Genomic DNA, 17681 nt, shown 5'->3' on the forward strand with positions numbered 1-17681 from the left:
TGTGACCGATATTAAGGATTCCTTACAATTCACATTGAGATGGGCTTGATTTTTTTTGTAAAACCTCATGCTTTTGGCTTAGTGTCAGAAACTCCTGCACCATGGCTTCTGATTAACCCCTAACCCACAGAAGCCTTCAAAGAGTGAAGGAGCGTGAACTCGGCGGCTGCTTGTGGTCTGTCACAAGCGTCTCCTAGCCTCAAAACACGCACGAAATACCAGAAAACAAATTTTTCTGTCACACAACCCCCCCCTGCGAGGTAATGGCGGCCGGCTCTGCCCGCAGCCCTCCCTCAGCACCCCGCGGGCCCCACCAGGCGGCGCCCGCTCCCCTCAGCAGCCCATCCCGGGGCTTCCCTTAAAGGGGCACTCACCCCCTCCGCGAACCTTCCCGTACGCAAACCTCGCTGTTAGCCCGGCCCCTTTAAGGTTACCATGGCGACCGCGCTCAGGGCGAAGAGCGAGGCGCATTGACGTCACGGCGGGCGGCGGTTGGCCGGCGCGCTCCGTTTCCGTTGGGAGCCGTCGCTGAGGCCGAGGCCGGGCCGGGGCCGGGGCCGGGGGGCGCTGAGGGCCCGGCGGAGCCGCCCCGCGCAGGTGGGCGCCGGGGCCCGGCCCGGGGAGGGCTCGGCGGGAGCCGTGAGGGCATTACGAGGCCGGTGCGAGGCCTCGGGGCCCGGCCCTGCCGCCGGGAGCGGCCCCGGGCCGGCAGCGGAGCGGGGGGGAGCCCCTGCGCTGCGGGGCCGCGGGCGCTGGGGGGGGGCGGGCGCTGGGGGGGGGCGGGGTGAGGGCCCGGGGTCGTTATTTACATATTTATTCATCTATTTATCGTTATCTTAATGCCTTCGCTGGCGCGGAGGTGCCTTAATTAGCGCCGAGCTTCGTTAAGTAGCGCGCGCGCGGCTTCGTTAAGCAGGGCCGGCCCTCGTGAATTGGCGCGGATCGTCGCTAATTAGCGCCGACCCCCGGTAATTAGGGCTGACCCGCGTTAATTAGCGCCGCCCTTCGCCCTTCACAGGCGCTGGAGCTGTGCGGGGCCCTCCTTAGCTGCTTCAGGGGCCTGTCAGCTCCCCGAAGGCTCTCTCCTGACTCCATTTTTTCCCTTTCAGAAGCAGATCCTGGGATCAACGTGTTCGTGTCGTGTGTTCCTGAGCCGCTGCAGCTGTCCCCGTAGCAGGTAACTGTCTTTATCTTTCATCAAAAATGCCCTGAGAAATGGCTTCCTAATTCTTCATCTAGTGCTTTATGAAAAAACGGCCTGAGGTGAATGTATTTTATAAATGTACGTACATACGAATATATTAAAAATTGTAACTGGAAAGGAAAAAAAGCTATGCTGTTTAAGAACGCTTTCATGAAAGTGCTACAGCTGACACCGTAATTTTAAAGTCACCTGAAAACCTGGTATCATAATGGGTAGGTCTAAAGGTGTGCTCCTGATAACTTACAGCTGAAGAAACGTTTTGGGGTTTGCAGTGAAATGTTTATGAAGTGTGGAGCAATTCAACCCGGAGAGCAGCTTTTTAGGAGGAACACTTCTAATTCCATAACTTTCATTAACGAACTGCCTTGGTGCTTGGTGAACTTGCTCTGATTTGACCTTACCGTGTTCCACGTTTCACTTCCTAATGCCTCTAATGCTTGCCTCTCAGATTCCCAGCTTCCACCCACCTATCTCCTGAGCGTAATCCCCTTGACCCCGTGTCCTGCTTTCAGCTGGGACAGAGTTAATCTTCATAGTAGCAGCTACGGTGCTGTGTTTTGGAATTAGGAGGAAAGTGATGGTGATAACATGCGGCCGCTTTAGCTGGGCAGTGCTTCTACGAAGCCAAGGGTGTTTCAGCTTCCTGTGCTGCCCTGCCAGCCAGGAGGCCGGGGGTTGCAGGATGAGCTGGGAGGGGACGCAGCCAGGACAGCTGGCCCAGACTGTCCGGATGTCCCGGGCCTCGTGGCGTCATGCTCAGGGATAAAACGGGGGCAGTTGGCCGGGGGCTGCTGCTCGGGGACAGGCTGGGCACCGGTCGGCTGCTGGTGAGCAGTTGCCTTGTGCATCACTTGTTTTATTTGTTCTTATTTTCTCTTTGGTTCTCTCCCCTGTCCCAGTGGAGGGGTGGAGAGTGAGTGAAGGGCTCTGTGGTGCTTAGCTGGCTGCTGGGTTAAACCACCCCACACAGGCCACGCAACGCTGCCTCTAAGTGAGCCTCCAATCCTGCAAAATCTTAGATTTAATCAGCAGAAAGTTAAGATGGAAACCTTTCCTGACTAAGTGCTCAGAGGGCTTGGGTTGTTGAAGCTTTTCCAGCTCAAGCAGATGTTCTTCCTTTTCTGCCTGTGTCTACAGAGCATCCAGATTATTTTTATTTCTTCCCAGGTGCTAAATAAGTTCATAACTTTTTCTCTCACAGTTTAACTTTGTCATACAGATAAAGGTGGCTTTATACTCTGATATCAGGAAGATGATAATGCAGCATCATTTTCTTTCAGGCAGCACAACATGCCTGACTATTGGGCAGCAGCATCCTTGCTTCCACTAATTATTTAACCTTCTCTTTCTCTTACTTTCAGCAATGGCAGCTTCTAGCAGCAGCAGCAGTGAAGAGGAGCGTAGCCTTCGGGAATGTGAACTTTACGTCCAAAAACACAACATCCAGCAACTCCTAAAGGATTGCATTGTGCAGTTATGCACCGTGAGACCTGAACGGCCCATGGGATTCCTCAGGGAATACTTTGAAAGATTGGAGAAGGTAAAAATAAGTGCGGTGAGAGAAGGAACAACCTAAACTTACGCCATCTCAGTGTGATGTAGTGACTGAGGCTCAGATTTGGCGTGTGTTCCTGTTGGCTCTTTGGAACTTGAATTGATGCTTTTGGAGAACCAATTTTCTGAAGTGTTTTTTGTTAGCTGATCATGGTGTAAAAGCACCTCTGTCATAAAAAAGGACTTAGGGCAAGAAATAAACTGACAAGGAGACTTACCTACTTTGGATGCAGATGTAACCCCAATCTAGTATTTACTGACAAGCTATAGGATGTGAGGTCCTGTCTGTGGTCAGATATCTGTGGGGTGTGACCCCTGTCGAGGCTGGCAACAATCACTGGTTTCTTACATCAAGACAAATTGTTTACATTGATTCAGGTACAGCACAGAAGTAGTAGGCCAGTTGTAGTTACCCAAGCCTAGCTGAAATCAAATGGAAGTATTTGGTTTCCAAATTTGTAGGAGAGCAAGCCTGTTTCTGCCTTCTGCTGGGAGTTCAGTGGTACTGTCACAGCTTTGTTGGTCCTCTTGTTTTTCCTCGAGGTCTCTTTGGTGTTTTTGTTGTTGGAAGCATTCTGTGATCTTGGGAACGGAAAGCGTTCTGTCCGTTCGGTGCTCCTATCTGAAACAACGTTCATTGTATATATCGTTATCTAGCAGATAGGAGAAAAAGCTGCTATGAAAATGTGAGGTTTTTAAGGGCTCCTGCAGAGGAAAGGCTGGCCATAACCAGTGTGTTCAGGATATGGCATCAGTAAATAATGTAGCTGTGACCTTATGCAGCAGTCATTTGCAGGTGCTGCTCTACCTACTTGTCTTATGCGGGAGCTGTATCTTTGTCTTATTTTTTTATTCTAGGTAGTAATTACTAATTGCTGAAGTAAAGAAGGAAGATTAGCGCTAGAGATCATAAGTATGTGTAGTGGAAGGAGTCTTCTAATGGAAGTGTTCGTGGCAGATAGTAGAAAATGACTAAATCCTGCAGACTCACCTCCTGTAGCTCGCAGTGTGTTTGAGGAACATTTTTGCTTGTTAAATGGACAAGAACTCTGTAATATGTCTGACTTTTTCTTTTGTGGTAACATCTTGTGTACATTCTCTTTCAAAATCCCGGTAGCAATCAGGTTCCTAAAAATCCTTTGTCCCCACCTGTTACCGTATATTCCACCGTATATTCTTGGGTTTGAGCATGGATAGATTCTAAAGCTTTTTGTATCAATGTTTAAGGTAATATAAAAAATTCTCACTTTAAAAAATATCACAGTAAACTGACTGACTGCACTTAGAATAAGCTGTAAACCAATCCATGTGTAGGGATATAAAAAGAGGAATATTTAGGTTCTTTTCTATAGCAGACTGATGTTCGACATACAATATTTAGTTTTAAAGGGAACTTAATTTGCCTTTACGTTCAGGGCTAGGCTTGTCGTCCTGGTAGTCACGTGTATTTTGGAGTTGAATAACTCTTGACGTTTTTGTTCTGGTGCAAATAGCCTGTCTGTGTACTCTGTCAGCCTACAAGGAAGCTGAAAGTAAAACTGGTTAGGTAATGTTTATTCCCCTCAAATTACTCTTACAATTTTGTTCGGTCTTCTATTATGAGTAGTGTTGGCATGGGTTGTACGTGCCAACTAGTACAGCTGTAGTATGGTGAAACCGGAGTCTTTTTCTTCTGAATTTAAAAATTGCTACAGTTTTCTTGACGTAATTTCCCCATTCAGTCTAATGGATCGGTCTTAGTTCGACCAGGTAACGTTGGACCTTAATAGCTATCAGGTAACAGAGCAGTGAACGTCCTGCGCTACGTTAACAAGCTCCTCTGACACCCCTGTCTGGAAAGCACCGGTGCTAAGTACTGTTATTAACCAGCTCTAACCTGCTACGTAGTTCTGGCTGAGCAAAAATGTGTGAAACAATCTATTTTACTTCCCACCAGTAACGTCCGTTACGTCTTTAGTAAAGCAGAGCAACTTTTCAATATCCCTTTTTAAATCTGCTAATCTGTTGCACTGAACGAAACCGAGGCTGAGGTGCAGCGTGATTAAGTTTTTATTAAGGCTGACTTTTGAGTGAACCTAATTCAAACCCGAAGCTGGGTTGCTATTTTCTCCCTAGTTATCCTGACAAGTCGTCTCTTCGCAGCATGCGCACGGAACTGATTCATTGACATGTTAGTAAAATACATAGAAGACGTTTAAACACGCTTTTGAGTTTATGTTCTGCAACATTAAAATTACCGCCTCTGAAGCGGTTATAGCTACGATAGGAATTTGCATGTCCTCGTCGGTTATGAAAGCTTTCCCATGAATTTGATTACTGCACGGAGATGAAATGGCACACAATCAATTTGTGGGGCGCTAAGGCTTCTGCTGCTGTGCGAACATGTCTGATAACAGCAGCGCGTGCTAAAAGCTACCCAGTGCTGGGCGTGCTGCGTCATCTGGTTTGAGCTGTGGAAACGTAGCAGAGATTGTTGCTGTCTGATGGACCTGTTGGGTGTACGTTGGACTTCACAGAAAACTGAGGTTATAAAGCTAGTGATTGATGTCTGAGCACTGTACCTGCTCCTCATCACCCCCCTGTGTCCACAAACTCATACCTAAATGTATAGCAGAAATTTTAATGCTGCACCTTTTAGCTTCTGAGTTTTTTCAAATATGTGGAGAGATGGTATGAATTAAGTACAAATTAACCAGACGAAATCGACTATTTCTGGAGCAATGACAGTTACCAGATACCAGGGTACACGGTGCAGAACTTAGTTCTGAAATCATGGTCGTCTTCAGTAGCTGATGGAATTCAAATGTGACTATGTGGGGCTCATTACTTTAATATTTCTTACTTGCAACTAATAATTTAAATGGGTTTAATAATAACTATTTCTTATCTGTCAGGAAAAATAAAGTTTACAGTTAGTGGTCATTGACAATAAAAACTTTGTCTGGTCTGCTCTGTCAGCTGAAAGCTCGATATTTGGATACAATATGCAGGCTAACTTTGGTACTAAAACTCTTTAAAATCCCAGTGATGGTTGTACTAATCAGTACAGAACAAAATTAATACCTTTCTCCAGTGAGCATTTTAGTTCTAGGAGTTTCTAAACTTGAACAAACACATTTTCTCATACAAATGAGACTGGTTGTATTCTAGGGTACCAGAGAATAACAGCTGTCGCTCCTTTCTGTCAGGGCCTAGTGTGATTTATCTCTGATCCGGTGGTGTAATACGTGTGGTTTAGCGTCAGGAATGACAAAAGGTGTATTTTAGAAACATGAATGCATGGAAAGCTGCTGTTAGGAAAGCAGTGAGCTTCTAGTGTGCCCCTACATGGCACAGAGTTGTCCTGCGATGCATAATGCAAACGTGGGGTGATTTGTTTTGTGGGGGTCACCTTCCTCTTGATACGTGTTTAAATAGACCATCTAGAATAGCTGATATACTTAAATATTTTGTCTTCCCCGCCTGTAACCTTTCTATGTCCATGTCCTACCTTAACAGACTTAACATGATGTTAAAGCTCAGCTCAGGCAGAGTTCCCAGTTGTGCTTTTTCTCCCGGTGCAGTTCCTCAAGCAGGCCGTGGTGCTGGCGAGCCTCTTGTTGTGATGCACAGCTCCCTGGCTCGATGCTACCGAAGTGCTTCTGTCCCGGAGAGTTAGAGGATTTCAACGTTTGTGTGTTTTATGTGATGCTGGAAGAGATCCAGCAGCTGACGTTCACTCACTTTAAAAGTGCCAAGGCTTTAAATACACCTTGCCCCCATCGGATTGAAATGTAGCACTATTTTAATGGACAACGAGCAGGAAGTGAAGTGCCGTTTGACGGATCGGTGCTCTTTGGCTATCCGAGAGGTATAAAATGTAAACTCACTGTAATGTTTATCTGACGTCTCTTTCCTCAAAGTGGTGGTGTTATACATAGCCGCTGTGTACCTCCGGGGAGGAGTGTGGCAGCCAAGCTGCCCAACAGGGCTGGGGACAGCCTTATCAAGGACACCAGGACAAACCCAGCTCTTACGCGCCTCGAGTTCTGGCAGAACAGATGACTCCTTGTTCTTTTAAGGCATATCCCAAAACTGTTTCCTTAAAGCAGGGAGAAAGTCATTTGAGCTGCTGTGACTCAAATGCTTTGGCTTTGAGGTTGGCTTCTTTTTTTTTTTTTGAAGGCAGATCTTACGTACCAGAAGATTCACCTTACTAAAAGAATCGAGTCTTTGTGCGTCAAGTTAGCTAGGCTTCGTTTTACTGTAAGCGTGCTGCCTTTCTACAAGATTACTATGACACAGCACGAAAGGTAACTGAGGGAAGTAAGGAGAAAGTCTGTACAAAGTTGACAGATGTGCAATTTGAGGGGGGGAAAAAAAATACTGTTTGGCCTTTAGTATCCTTCCTCCACCTCTTCTGTAAGCAGTGTTCATATTTCTTTCTCCTAAAATAAATGATGGTTACCAAGTGTCGAGTTGGTCCATGGCTCCACCTTGTTTCAGAAGGTTCTCGTGTAACGTGTATTTCTGAGGAGTCCTTCTGCCTTTCAAAGGAGAAAAAGGCTCAATACCTTGGAGCTGAGGGAAGGAGCTCCTGGGTTTGGGATATATTTACATCCCCCATATTTGGGAATATGTCTTTATCATTTGCAGATTTTTTTCATTGTCTGTTGAATATACTAGTGGAAAGTAGAATCAAATTTATACCTCTTAATAAATGACACTACTCGTTTAATAAATTAAAATAAACACCATTGTGACATGAATGTTATGAAAGCCATATCTTCTGCCTGCTTGAAAAAGGGCTTTGATCTTGCTTACTGTAATCTCCTTGCTTGCCTTAATGTGGAAGTAAGAGTACACAGGAAGCTCCCTAGCACTGGCAGACTAAATTGGAATGTGATATGTAACTGCTCTTTTGCTTTACTGGATTAGGTGACACAGATATCTCTTCCTTCCTGTTCAGGAGGAAACAAAGCAGTTGTTGAATCAACAGAAGTCTGGTTCACGCTCAGACTCGCGGGAGGATGAAATCTCTCCTCCTCCTCCTGTGAACCCTGTGGTTAAGGGTCGAAGACGACGTGGGGCCATCAGTGCAGAAGTCTATACAGAAGAGGATGCTGCGTCTTACGTTAGAAAGGTGCTCTAATTTCTTTTAAATGTTGCCAGGAATTGGAACTGCAATCTAAGAGTTTACCTAAGGCCACTTTCTACCCAGTGTACGAAGTCACACTAAGCTCCTGTGGTCTGTTAAAGTCGTGTGATGGCTGTAAAAAGCAGACCTGTGGCTCTGTCACTGGAGGTTAGGATAAACTGGCATTCAATTAAACCATTTATGTGGAACTTTGACCTGTTCCCTTTGAAGTAATGTGTGTGCACATATATTTATACATACTTCTAATATACACACCCAGTGCTTCCAGTTATCCAGCAGCTGCAGCAATATTAAGTTTAGCCTAGTGGCAGAGCAGATTTGCTGCTATTCATAGGGAAACAGGTTGAACAGACACTTGCACTCTTGCAGAAGAAACTACAATGTTAACATGGAGTGATGTCTTTTACAGTTCAAGATTTTATTTACCTTCTGTATAAACTGGCTATGAATGTTGACTGTATGTATTTATTAGCTCTACAGTGCTTGAAAGAATCTGGAAAAACTTGGTCAGAGTTTTGTAGCAATTTAATTAATTTATTTATCTTGGGGAATACAAAATTTCTTCTTTAGGAATTTAAACAGTAACTTTTTCTGATTATGTCCTAGGTTATTCCAAAAGATTATAAGACTATGGCTGCATTGGCAAAAGCTATTGAGAAGAACGTGCTGTTTGCCCATCTTGATGACAATGAGAGGAGGTAGGAATAAATCTTTGTAGAAGTCTTAAAGTGTAGATTTCTGAAGAGCTAAATGTTTTGTGACATACAACGCTGCACAGTCTCTTTATAAGTCAGTGTAACAATACAGAGGTTACAGAGGAAGTAGTGGCTGGTCGGAGATGTATGAATGCGTGCACAGAATCACAGACTAGTTGGGGTGGAAGAGACTTTTTAAGATCAGCTAGTTCTAACCTGTCTTCCACTTAGATTAGGTTGCTGCACGTGCTGCAGTTGTCTAATTCTGGGATCCTTCTTTCAGTGACATCTTTGATGCAATGTTCCCCGTCACTTACATTGCCGGCGAGACCGTCATACAGCAAGGCAAGTGGCAACGCTTACATTGATAAATAAGATGGATGTGGTGAGCAGGCTGACCTAGTGATGGTGTTAGCATGTTTCTTTGGAAATAAAAACAGTCTGGCTGTAGTGAGTCTTGCTACATTACCTGGAGCACAGCTCATGCTGTAAAGTAAGGAGTGGAGCCATTGTGGGAATATGCAGTTCCATTGCGTATGTTATTTATTGGGAAGATTGTGAATTGATGGCTCTGTAGAATACATTACGACAGTTTTTGGATCCAGTGTGCCTTTCCAGTGTTCCTGGAAGTGCTGCTGATACACTGCATATCAGTAGATGTCCTCTTTCACAGAACTAAGAGGAGTGTGAAATCAGCAAAATGTGAAATTTCACCCTGCAAACTGTAAAAATTGGTCCCTGCCAACCTCATTACATTCTACACATCAAGGCTGGCAGAGGTGCCAATTTTGTAAAAACACGAATGCTTGCCTGGCTTTACTTTTTTAGTGTTTATTCAGTTTTTTCATCTTCATTCCTTTTTTTTGTTTTTCATCTTTAGGTGATGAAGGTGATAACTTCTATGTTGTTGATCAAGGAGAAATGGATGTAAGCATTACTGGTAGTTTATTAATGATGCGTTCATCCCTAGCAGAAGAGTAGTGTGGTATTTGTTGGCCTCTCTTACAGGTCCTTACTTAGACAGCTTTTCTCTTAAGAAGTTTTTATTGTAGAAGCTTATTTTGCTTTGGAGCTATTTTACTCCTTAGTGACAGCTCAGTCTGGCTGCGCAGACTGAGTGAGTTGTGTTGAGCTTCAAACAAAGGATTCAGATGCTAACAGAATACTAATATTTTGTAAGTGTAGGGTGAGGTCTAGTTAAGGTGTGGGACAGGCTTTAAGAATGACCAGCCTTTTTATTTTCCAGTCCAAACCATCCACAGCTTTCTGTGACAGCCTCTTCTAAGGCCTTTTGAGTTCTCTGCATTTCATAGAGACTTTAAGATTTTATTTCCTACCCAAAGGTCTCTGGAGTTTACGTGTGTAGTCTGTGCACGTGATACAGAGAACAGTCCCTTTGGTAATGAAAAGTAAACTTCTGGCTGGCTTGGGGGTTGTCTCTAAAGTGCTGATGAAACCCCGGAATGGTCCCCTTTTACTGTATAGATGTGAGAATTTCCCTTCACTATGAAGGAAATGCAGGGTAGCGAAAGCTTCATGCTGTCTTCAGCTGGCTTGCAAGACGCCGTGGGCTTTGGCTTAGCACCATGCGCTGCCTTCCAGGTGTACGTGAACAACGAGTGGGCAACCAGCGTCGGTGAGGGTGGAAGCTTTGGAGAACTTGCCCTTATATATGGAACTCCTCGTGCCGCAACTGTCAAAGCGAAGACGAATGTGAAGTTGTGGGGCATTGACAGAGATAGCTACAGAAGGATCCTGATGGCAAGTATTTTTCTAGCTGACACGTGGCTCATGCAATTGGCTCAAGGAGCTGTGTGCTAACCTGGAGTTATGCTTTTCATTTAACTGTTCGGTCAACTTCTGCTGGTCACCTGACTTTCTATCTGCTTGCCTTTTGCTGGGGTTGTTTATTCAAAATCCTGCTATCTTGTGCAATCAGAAAGCTTATCGCTTCTCATGCCCATACGGGAACGGGGCAGGGGATAGCCTTGCATTAGGGAATGAGACAATTCCAGCACTATCGATGCAGCGTAGTTCATTGGGCTGAAAATATAACGCCTGGTTAAATTGTCAGTTGTTTAGATTCTGCTCTGTATTCTGGCTTTCCTATTCTAGCTTTCTGTTCGTAAGTTGTTTGTGTGTGAATGGCAGTTGTAAATAACTTGAGCAAGTGCTGTGAACCTTTGTAAGGTTATACAATAATACGTTAGCAATGTCAAGACCATAGTACATAAGTGCTTTACAAAGGCTGCTGAACTCTCTGAAATATTACCGAAATAATGAAATTTGAAAACACCTAGTTTTGTGGGGCTTGGGGTGTGTGTGACAGGATGCACAATGCCTGGTTAAGCTGTATATTTTTACATTGAAGTTTAGCAGAAACCTCATATCAAATGAGATGTAGACAAAAAAAACCTTACTTTTTGTTTTTTTCTTTTTTCCCCTGTAGGGGAGCACTTTGAGAAAGAGAAAGATGTATGAGGAATTCCTTAGTAAAGTGTCTATACTGGGTAAGTAAGAAGATTTTGTTCTGAAGTGGAATAAATTGTCATATTGCAATTCAGGTGTTACCTAGTGTTATTATGATTACAGAGTATTGTGGTAATCCATGAACTAGACTGTAAAGCCTGTATTGTTTTTTTCTGCATTGTTCCAAAGTAATTCCAATTGAAATCTTTATCTGATGCACAAATGTAACTGTTTATAGGCTGTCTTCTCTGTAAGGACAGAGGAAAAAGTATAGCTTGTACCTCAAAAAGACTATTTATTAACGAGCTATTAACTCTATAGAATCTCTGGACAAGTGGGAGCGCCTAACTGTAGCTGATGCGTTAGAACCGGTACAGTTTGAGGATGGGCAAAAGATTGTGGTCCAGGGAGAGCCAGGAGATGAATTCTTCATCATCTTGGAGGTAAGCAAGGCTGAAAGTCGTCGTGTTTGTTAATATTTTTAACATTGCTTATTTTGCCCCTAAATAGACATTCGGAGAAAAATAAAATGCAGGAATGTACTTTTAGAGAATTCCTCATGAGATGCAATCTTGCTGGACATGCAGAAGCTTATATTTAGCTTGACTATTTTTACAAATGGTACTTCCAGGAAAAAAAAATCTGGCTTAAACTAGTTTGTCCTGTTTAGGAGAGAGGAGACCCATTCTGGATAGCTAGCAATATCTTGCTAGTGGTATCATTGCCTTCTCTTTTTGCTATTTTTACTGTAATATTCTTACTGATACAAGAAAAATGGGAGGAAATCAGTGCTGTGGGTAAGTAAACACCCAAGATGTTTTAAGCTTAAGGAAAAGGGAGGACCAGCTGTTCTTATGGAGCAGTCTGGTGAACTATGCATGAACTGTGAAGTGGTTTTTAAAGACTGAGATATCAGAACAGTTATTTCTGTGAAGCAACTCATTCCTTCTGGAATTCAGTGTCTCAAGTGATATCAGAAATTCCAATTGCTTAATTGCTGTGATTTATTAAAGGGCACAGCTGCAGTGTTACAGCGTCGATCAGAAAATGAAGAATTTGTTGAAGTGGGCAGACTGGCACCTTCTGATTATTTCGGTGAGTTCTGTCGTGACACCTGTGATTACATAAACCACTGTCAGTTTTACCCGTGCTGTGTGGATGATAGTAGTGGGATGGATTTGTTAATTGCTGTTTTTGGCTAATTTGTGCTTCAGTCAGTGTCAGGTGAGTATCAGTCACTTGGCATTCGAGCGTGCGTGCATCTTACAGAAAAGTAGCCATGGGTTACTGCACAGACTGGTGGTCATCTGGTCCAAACTCCCTACTCCAAGCAGGGCTAACTCTGAAATTGCATCTTGTTGCTCAGGGCTCTGTCCAGTTGAGTTCCTTGTGTGTCCAGGGATGGAGATCCCACAGCCTCTCTGAGCAATCTCTTCCACTGTTTATCCAACCTCTATTTAATGTTTAAACACTTCCCTCTTTCAAAAAAAAAAAAAGACAAAACAAACAAACCCAGCCAAACAAAAAATATTTCTTCAGGTTTAAGGTATATCCTCTCATTGTTCTCTGAATTGTCCTCTTGCAAAAGCCTTCTGGCTGTCTTTTCAGTTTTCCAGCTCTGTAGATGATGTAATCAGCAAATACTCTGTTGCAAGGCCTGAAGTGGGATGAGCTCAGGAGTGCAGTAATAGTGCTGGCTCAGGCCAAAGGTCTGCTGAAAGATCTGCTTAGGGCTCAGTAACTAGTACCAGATGTTTGTTCTAAATTTGTCAAGTTTCAGTCTCTTCTAAGCTTTCCCCTGATGTATATCCCTGAGTTTCCTACTGCTACACTAAATATTACCATTGTGTTCAGGTGCTGCAGATCTGTCCCCAAGGATTTAACTCTCCTTTAGAACCTGCTTACTCTTTTGCAAGCTTGTGTTCTCGAGGCTAGTGAGTTTGGGGTTTTAATTGGGCGCAGAGGAGGAGTTTTTCACCTTTCTTTTGAACATCCCTTCTGATAATACAGGCAAATTTATTCTCTGAGGAACACTGAGTTCTTTCCTCAGTCCTGAATTTGAAGGTAACCAGTCTAACTGCTTAAAGACAAACCAACCTGAAAGTTGGTGTGGGCTTTTTCATACTCGCTTCTCAGTTTGTTAGGCGTAGCTGTTAACACCAAAGGGAACAATGGCATGAAGAAAGCTTAATTTCAAAACACGTTAGTAGTTGTAACAGGTATTTGAAACAAAGCTTTTGTCATGTTTGTGCAGAGCTTATGAAATGGGAATCCCAGGCTTGGGATGCTCATTTTCTACCATCCAATGGCAAGGTCACGTTCTTGATTCTGGCTAGCTAAACGTCAAAAGCTTCTGTCTTGTGCATTAACACTGTTACTTCAATACCCCATGGTCTTGTCCTGCATGTCCGAGAAGTTTGGGTTGAACAGTAGCATACCTTACATATTAGAAAAATGAGTACTTGGTTAGGAAAATTACATAGTTAACTGAGGTGTGACCCTTTTTCAAATAGAAACTTCAAAGTTTTCTAGGTTGTCTTCAGAAACTTGAATGCAGACAGACTGGTAAATAAAAAAAACTTTAGTCTGTTCATAAAGGTTTCTTTTTTTTTTTTTTACACGGGCTTCACACTTGCTTCTAATGTAACTACATAGATACTTGTTCTGATCAGTATTAAAACCTGAATTAACTTCGGTTCAATTCCTGCAGCAGTTTGAAATATGACAGGATAATTTCTTTGGTTCTTTGCACCTTGATTTTTTTAATGCTGTTCACACTTTCCTGTTGCTCTAGGTGAAATAGCTTTGTTGATGAACCGTCCCCGTGCTGCCACAGTTGTTGCTCGTGGCCTGTTGAAATGTGTAAAGCTCGATCGACCCCGATTTGAACGTGTCCTGGGTCCGTGCTCGGATATTCTCAAGCGAAACATCCAGCAGTACAACAGTTTTGTATCGCTGTCTGTCTGAAACCTTCCTCCCTATCAGAAACATGCTTCACAAATGCACACTGCTTTATTACCCTTGTGCAGAGCCACATTGCCACTGGCATTTGCAGCTTCCTGTCTGTTTAAAAAAAAAAAAACAAAAAACAACAAAAATCAAAAGGTAAAATCGCTTTTCATGGCACTACTTTTAATTTAGAGCATATTAGTTCTGTGCTCTCTGTCCCATTAAATAAATAGAAAAAGTTCTATGGAGATGTTTGCTGTTACGGCTTCTTTCTGTGCAACTGCGTCCAACTTGGGCAAATGCAGCAAATGCAGCCTTGCTTTTCTGAAGAAGAGATCTCCAGGCACCATGCCAATTGCCACAGAGTAAGGAGGTAACTGGGAAGAGGGGGGTGGAAATCTAAAGGTGTTTCTCAAGCTGTTGGACAGACTTTAAGGCTGTGGTCATAATCTGCTGTATTTCTTTTCAAATGAGAACTGCCCTTGTAATTGAGCTTCTTGGGGCTTGGGGTTTTCTTTTTTAACTTTCTGGGTACTGTAATCCTGGGGTCAATTGTGAGGCATCAGCTGCTAAGAAAGCCACAGTTGGAATTTAACAGTATAATTGTTCCTGTGTCTGCTGGTTTAAGGTTGCTTAGTTATGTTTTTGTCAAGTGTAAATCAAAGCTTTCAAGATTAATAGTTCTGGTGAACTACTGCAGTTGTTACTTAATTTGCTGACTTGCCGCAACTGATTATTTCTCTTGTTCTCTCTTTGGTGATAGATTTGCCACTCGAAACTTCCTGTTCAAAGTGGCAAGAACCAAATATTACATGAAATGCCTAACTTTGGTCTCGAGTACATAGATCGATGTAAGAATGGTGCAGCTGTCTAGCTGATATTAATGTTCAAGTCCTAGATTGGTGCAGAAATTGGAAGCAAGCGTTTTATTTCCCCTGTGACTCTTGCTTGCTTTGTATTCCTCAGTTGACTTTTTTTTTTAAATGATCATCAGTTCAGGTGACCCTTCGAAACCAGGGAAATTTTAAACTTTGAGTACTTATGGCCAGCATTAGTTGCAGGGGGCAAGATTGCTGGTCCATATAGATGCCATTGTACTTGGTGGAGAATGTGAGGCGGAAAAAGTGCATGTTTTAACTTTCCCGCAGCGCTCAGTTATTTTAAGTATGTTTGTTTTTAAATTCATAATTTTAAAAAAGAATGATTATGAATCTAATTTAAATACAAAAGGTGCATTCTTTTCCTTGCTTATCCAATTTCCATGACACAGATTTCATACTTTTTTTTTCCAAGTTCAGTATGTTGCGGAGTCTTAAATGTATTTCAGTATTTACCAGCTTTGTGTTACATTACTCTGTGCGCACCAATACTTCCCGAAAGTTTTTACTGAATTCCACGGTTCAATAATGGTAGGCAATTTTTAAAGTTTCCTTTAAACTGTAATTTATATAAAGTAGCGTAGGTTTGTATTTGGGAGTGACAGCAAGCAGTTTTGCATTTGTTGTGCAACTACTTTTAATGATGGAGCCCTCATTTTATTTCCTTTCCAAGATGATATGAATGCAAATTCAACAGACTTTCTCCCAGGCATGTCAAAAACAGTCGGTTAATTGATGCTAAATAATTCCGAGGGTATCATGCTTTTACAACAGGTTTCATGGTATTTCCAAACATGAAATTCCAAGAGTGGAATTTAAATGCTTGTGGTTTGAGTTCTCTGTTCAGAAGATATTGAGTAGATGATTTCTGCCAGAGCCCTTAAGGAGTAAGCAAATGCTACTTTTTTTTTTGTTAAAACTGTTCCCTTCAGTTTTGACTCTATCCAGGTTTTTCCTTCATGTGTTCTTCACGTTACTTTAAAGCACCAAAAACTGTGTAAACTAGTTAGAGCTCCACAAAAAAAATGCACATTTTTTTATATAAGGCTTTCTAATCAAGTTTCACTACTGCATCTTTTTAGCTTGCTGTTTACTCCCTTTTGTAGTTTTACCTACAAGATTTTAAGATAAATCAGCTAAGTCTGAGTTAAATATTATTCACAGTTATAGCTTTACCTTTGTGTGCAATTTAAATATGTTTGAAACCACAATTGGCATAGTTTTGCCTTAGCTAACATTCAGGGCTTTAGAAGTAATTTTTTGCTAGTCCACCTTTAGCGAATTTATGAAGTCTATTGCCCTAGAAAGCTATAGTCAACCAGAGGACCATTTTTGTATTGTTACCTGACTATATAAGTCTGATTTACTGTATGTGCTAATATATTATATTCCTTTTGTTATAGATTGTCCTAATGGCAGGTAAAGCAATAAAATGATTTAAATTCTTAAATGCAATCAGTCTCTTTATTTTTCCCTCCCATCCCTGTATTGTTTTCCTTCAGCCTTAGAGGATGCCTTAATAATGAGCTGGTGGAAACGAAGAAACTTAAGGGATTAGCTTTGTTAACTCTGGAGGATCGAGTTCAAAACCTAGCTTGCAGCACAACTGAACCATGCCCTCGAGCTCGTGGCGCTTGCTCTCCACGAGCCACCCTGTGCCTCTGACCCAGGAACTTCTGTGGAGTTCTGGCTTTGGGTGCGTGAGATCTGCTTTTGAAAGAAACACTGCTTAGAGGTACCGGCGGCTTGCTTGAGGGTCTCTCTTAAGTCACTTCTGTTTTTGATCTCTCGTAAAGGCAGCTCGTTCCTGGCACAGCCGCTGTTACTGGAGCTCCTAAACTTCTGTAAGTTGTCTGCCCCCATCTCTGCATCATGCCCTTAGGGAAAGTTTTGAACATCTGAAAAGTAATCATTAATGAGGTCTAGTGTACAGACAGTGGAAAAAATATGGGGGGGGGGGTTCACTCTGTGATGAGGTAGGAAAAAGTTTGACAAGTGGAATCTGACCTAGAGCAGCTCAGTCTGGACATGTTTTGAATCTGGTTTTGAGAAATCTATCATAAATCTAAAATCATAAAATCTATCACACTTTCAAGAAACATTAAAGAGCTACCATGTAAGGGAGAACACACAAGAAGAAGGAAACCTTGCAACCACTGTTAGCATAACAGCCATTAAAATATCCTTGTTTGTTTCCTTCATCTTAGCCTTCCTTTGTCCCATTCCCTTGATTTTTTTAAAAAGGTTGAAAACAGTTTTTTTTTAAACTTAAAATGAAACTTTTTAGAACTTCCTTTTCCAGTCTTGTAAGTTCATATTTAAAGTTACCTTCTGCAGCAGTAGCCACTGCATAACACTGTTCAAATTGCTTTGGGGTTTGTCATGTGCGTTACAAGCACAAAAAGTCACCAGTAGAGGGAGAAGCAACTCTGGGAATACAGCGTGCTGTACTGCAATAACTGCTGGACTGCATGCTGAGAGGGAGTTAAATCCTTTTATTTTAATCTATTATCTGTCCGCAAGAGTTGATGTAAAAAAAAAAAAAGAAGTCTAAGTCCACCACTGTCGATAACTCTGACTGATTAAGGCTACCAAAAATATTCTTTAGTGAATCTTCAGTGAAAGCTGGGAGTGGAAGGACGTGGCTGAACCACAAGTCAGGACAGACTAAAAAGAGCCAGGTGTGAGGTTTTTGTTTGTTTGCCTTTGTGTGTTTTTTCTTTTCCTGACCTTTGTGGCTTCAGAATATCAGCCCACTGTGCGAAGCACAAACACTCCAACCTTCCTCACTCATA

The 17681-nt window shown here is 42.6% G+C and overlaps 1 protein-coding gene across 1 annotated transcript; it reads left to right on the top strand.

The window, feature by feature from the left end:
- Positions 1 to 457: 457 nt before the first annotated feature.
- PRKAR1A (protein kinase cAMP-dependent type I regulatory subunit alpha) lies at positions 458 to 16341 on the top strand. The gene is made up of 12 exons (XM_048064507.2): positions 458 to 597; positions 1110 to 1177; positions 2566 to 2744; positions 7707 to 7880; positions 8502 to 8593; positions 8874 to 8935; positions 9471 to 9517; positions 10193 to 10351; positions 11040 to 11100; positions 11381 to 11502; positions 12073 to 12154; positions 13854 to 16341. Exons 3-12 carry the CDS (start codon positions 2568 to 2570, stop codon positions 14024 to 14026), a joined length of 1149 nt encoding a protein of 382 aa, XP_047920464.1. The 5' UTR covers positions 458 to 597; positions 1110 to 1177; positions 2566 to 2567; the 3' UTR covers positions 14027 to 16341.
- Positions 16342 to 17681: the final 1340 nt, after the last annotated feature.

Source organism: Anser cygnoides, chromosome 19 (assembly GCF_040182565.1).
Source record: "Anser cygnoides isolate HZ-2024a breed goose chromosome 19, Taihu_goose_T2T_genome, whole genome shotgun sequence".
Lineage (NCBI taxonomy): Eukaryota > Metazoa > Chordata > Aves > Anseriformes > Anatidae > Anser > Anser cygnoides.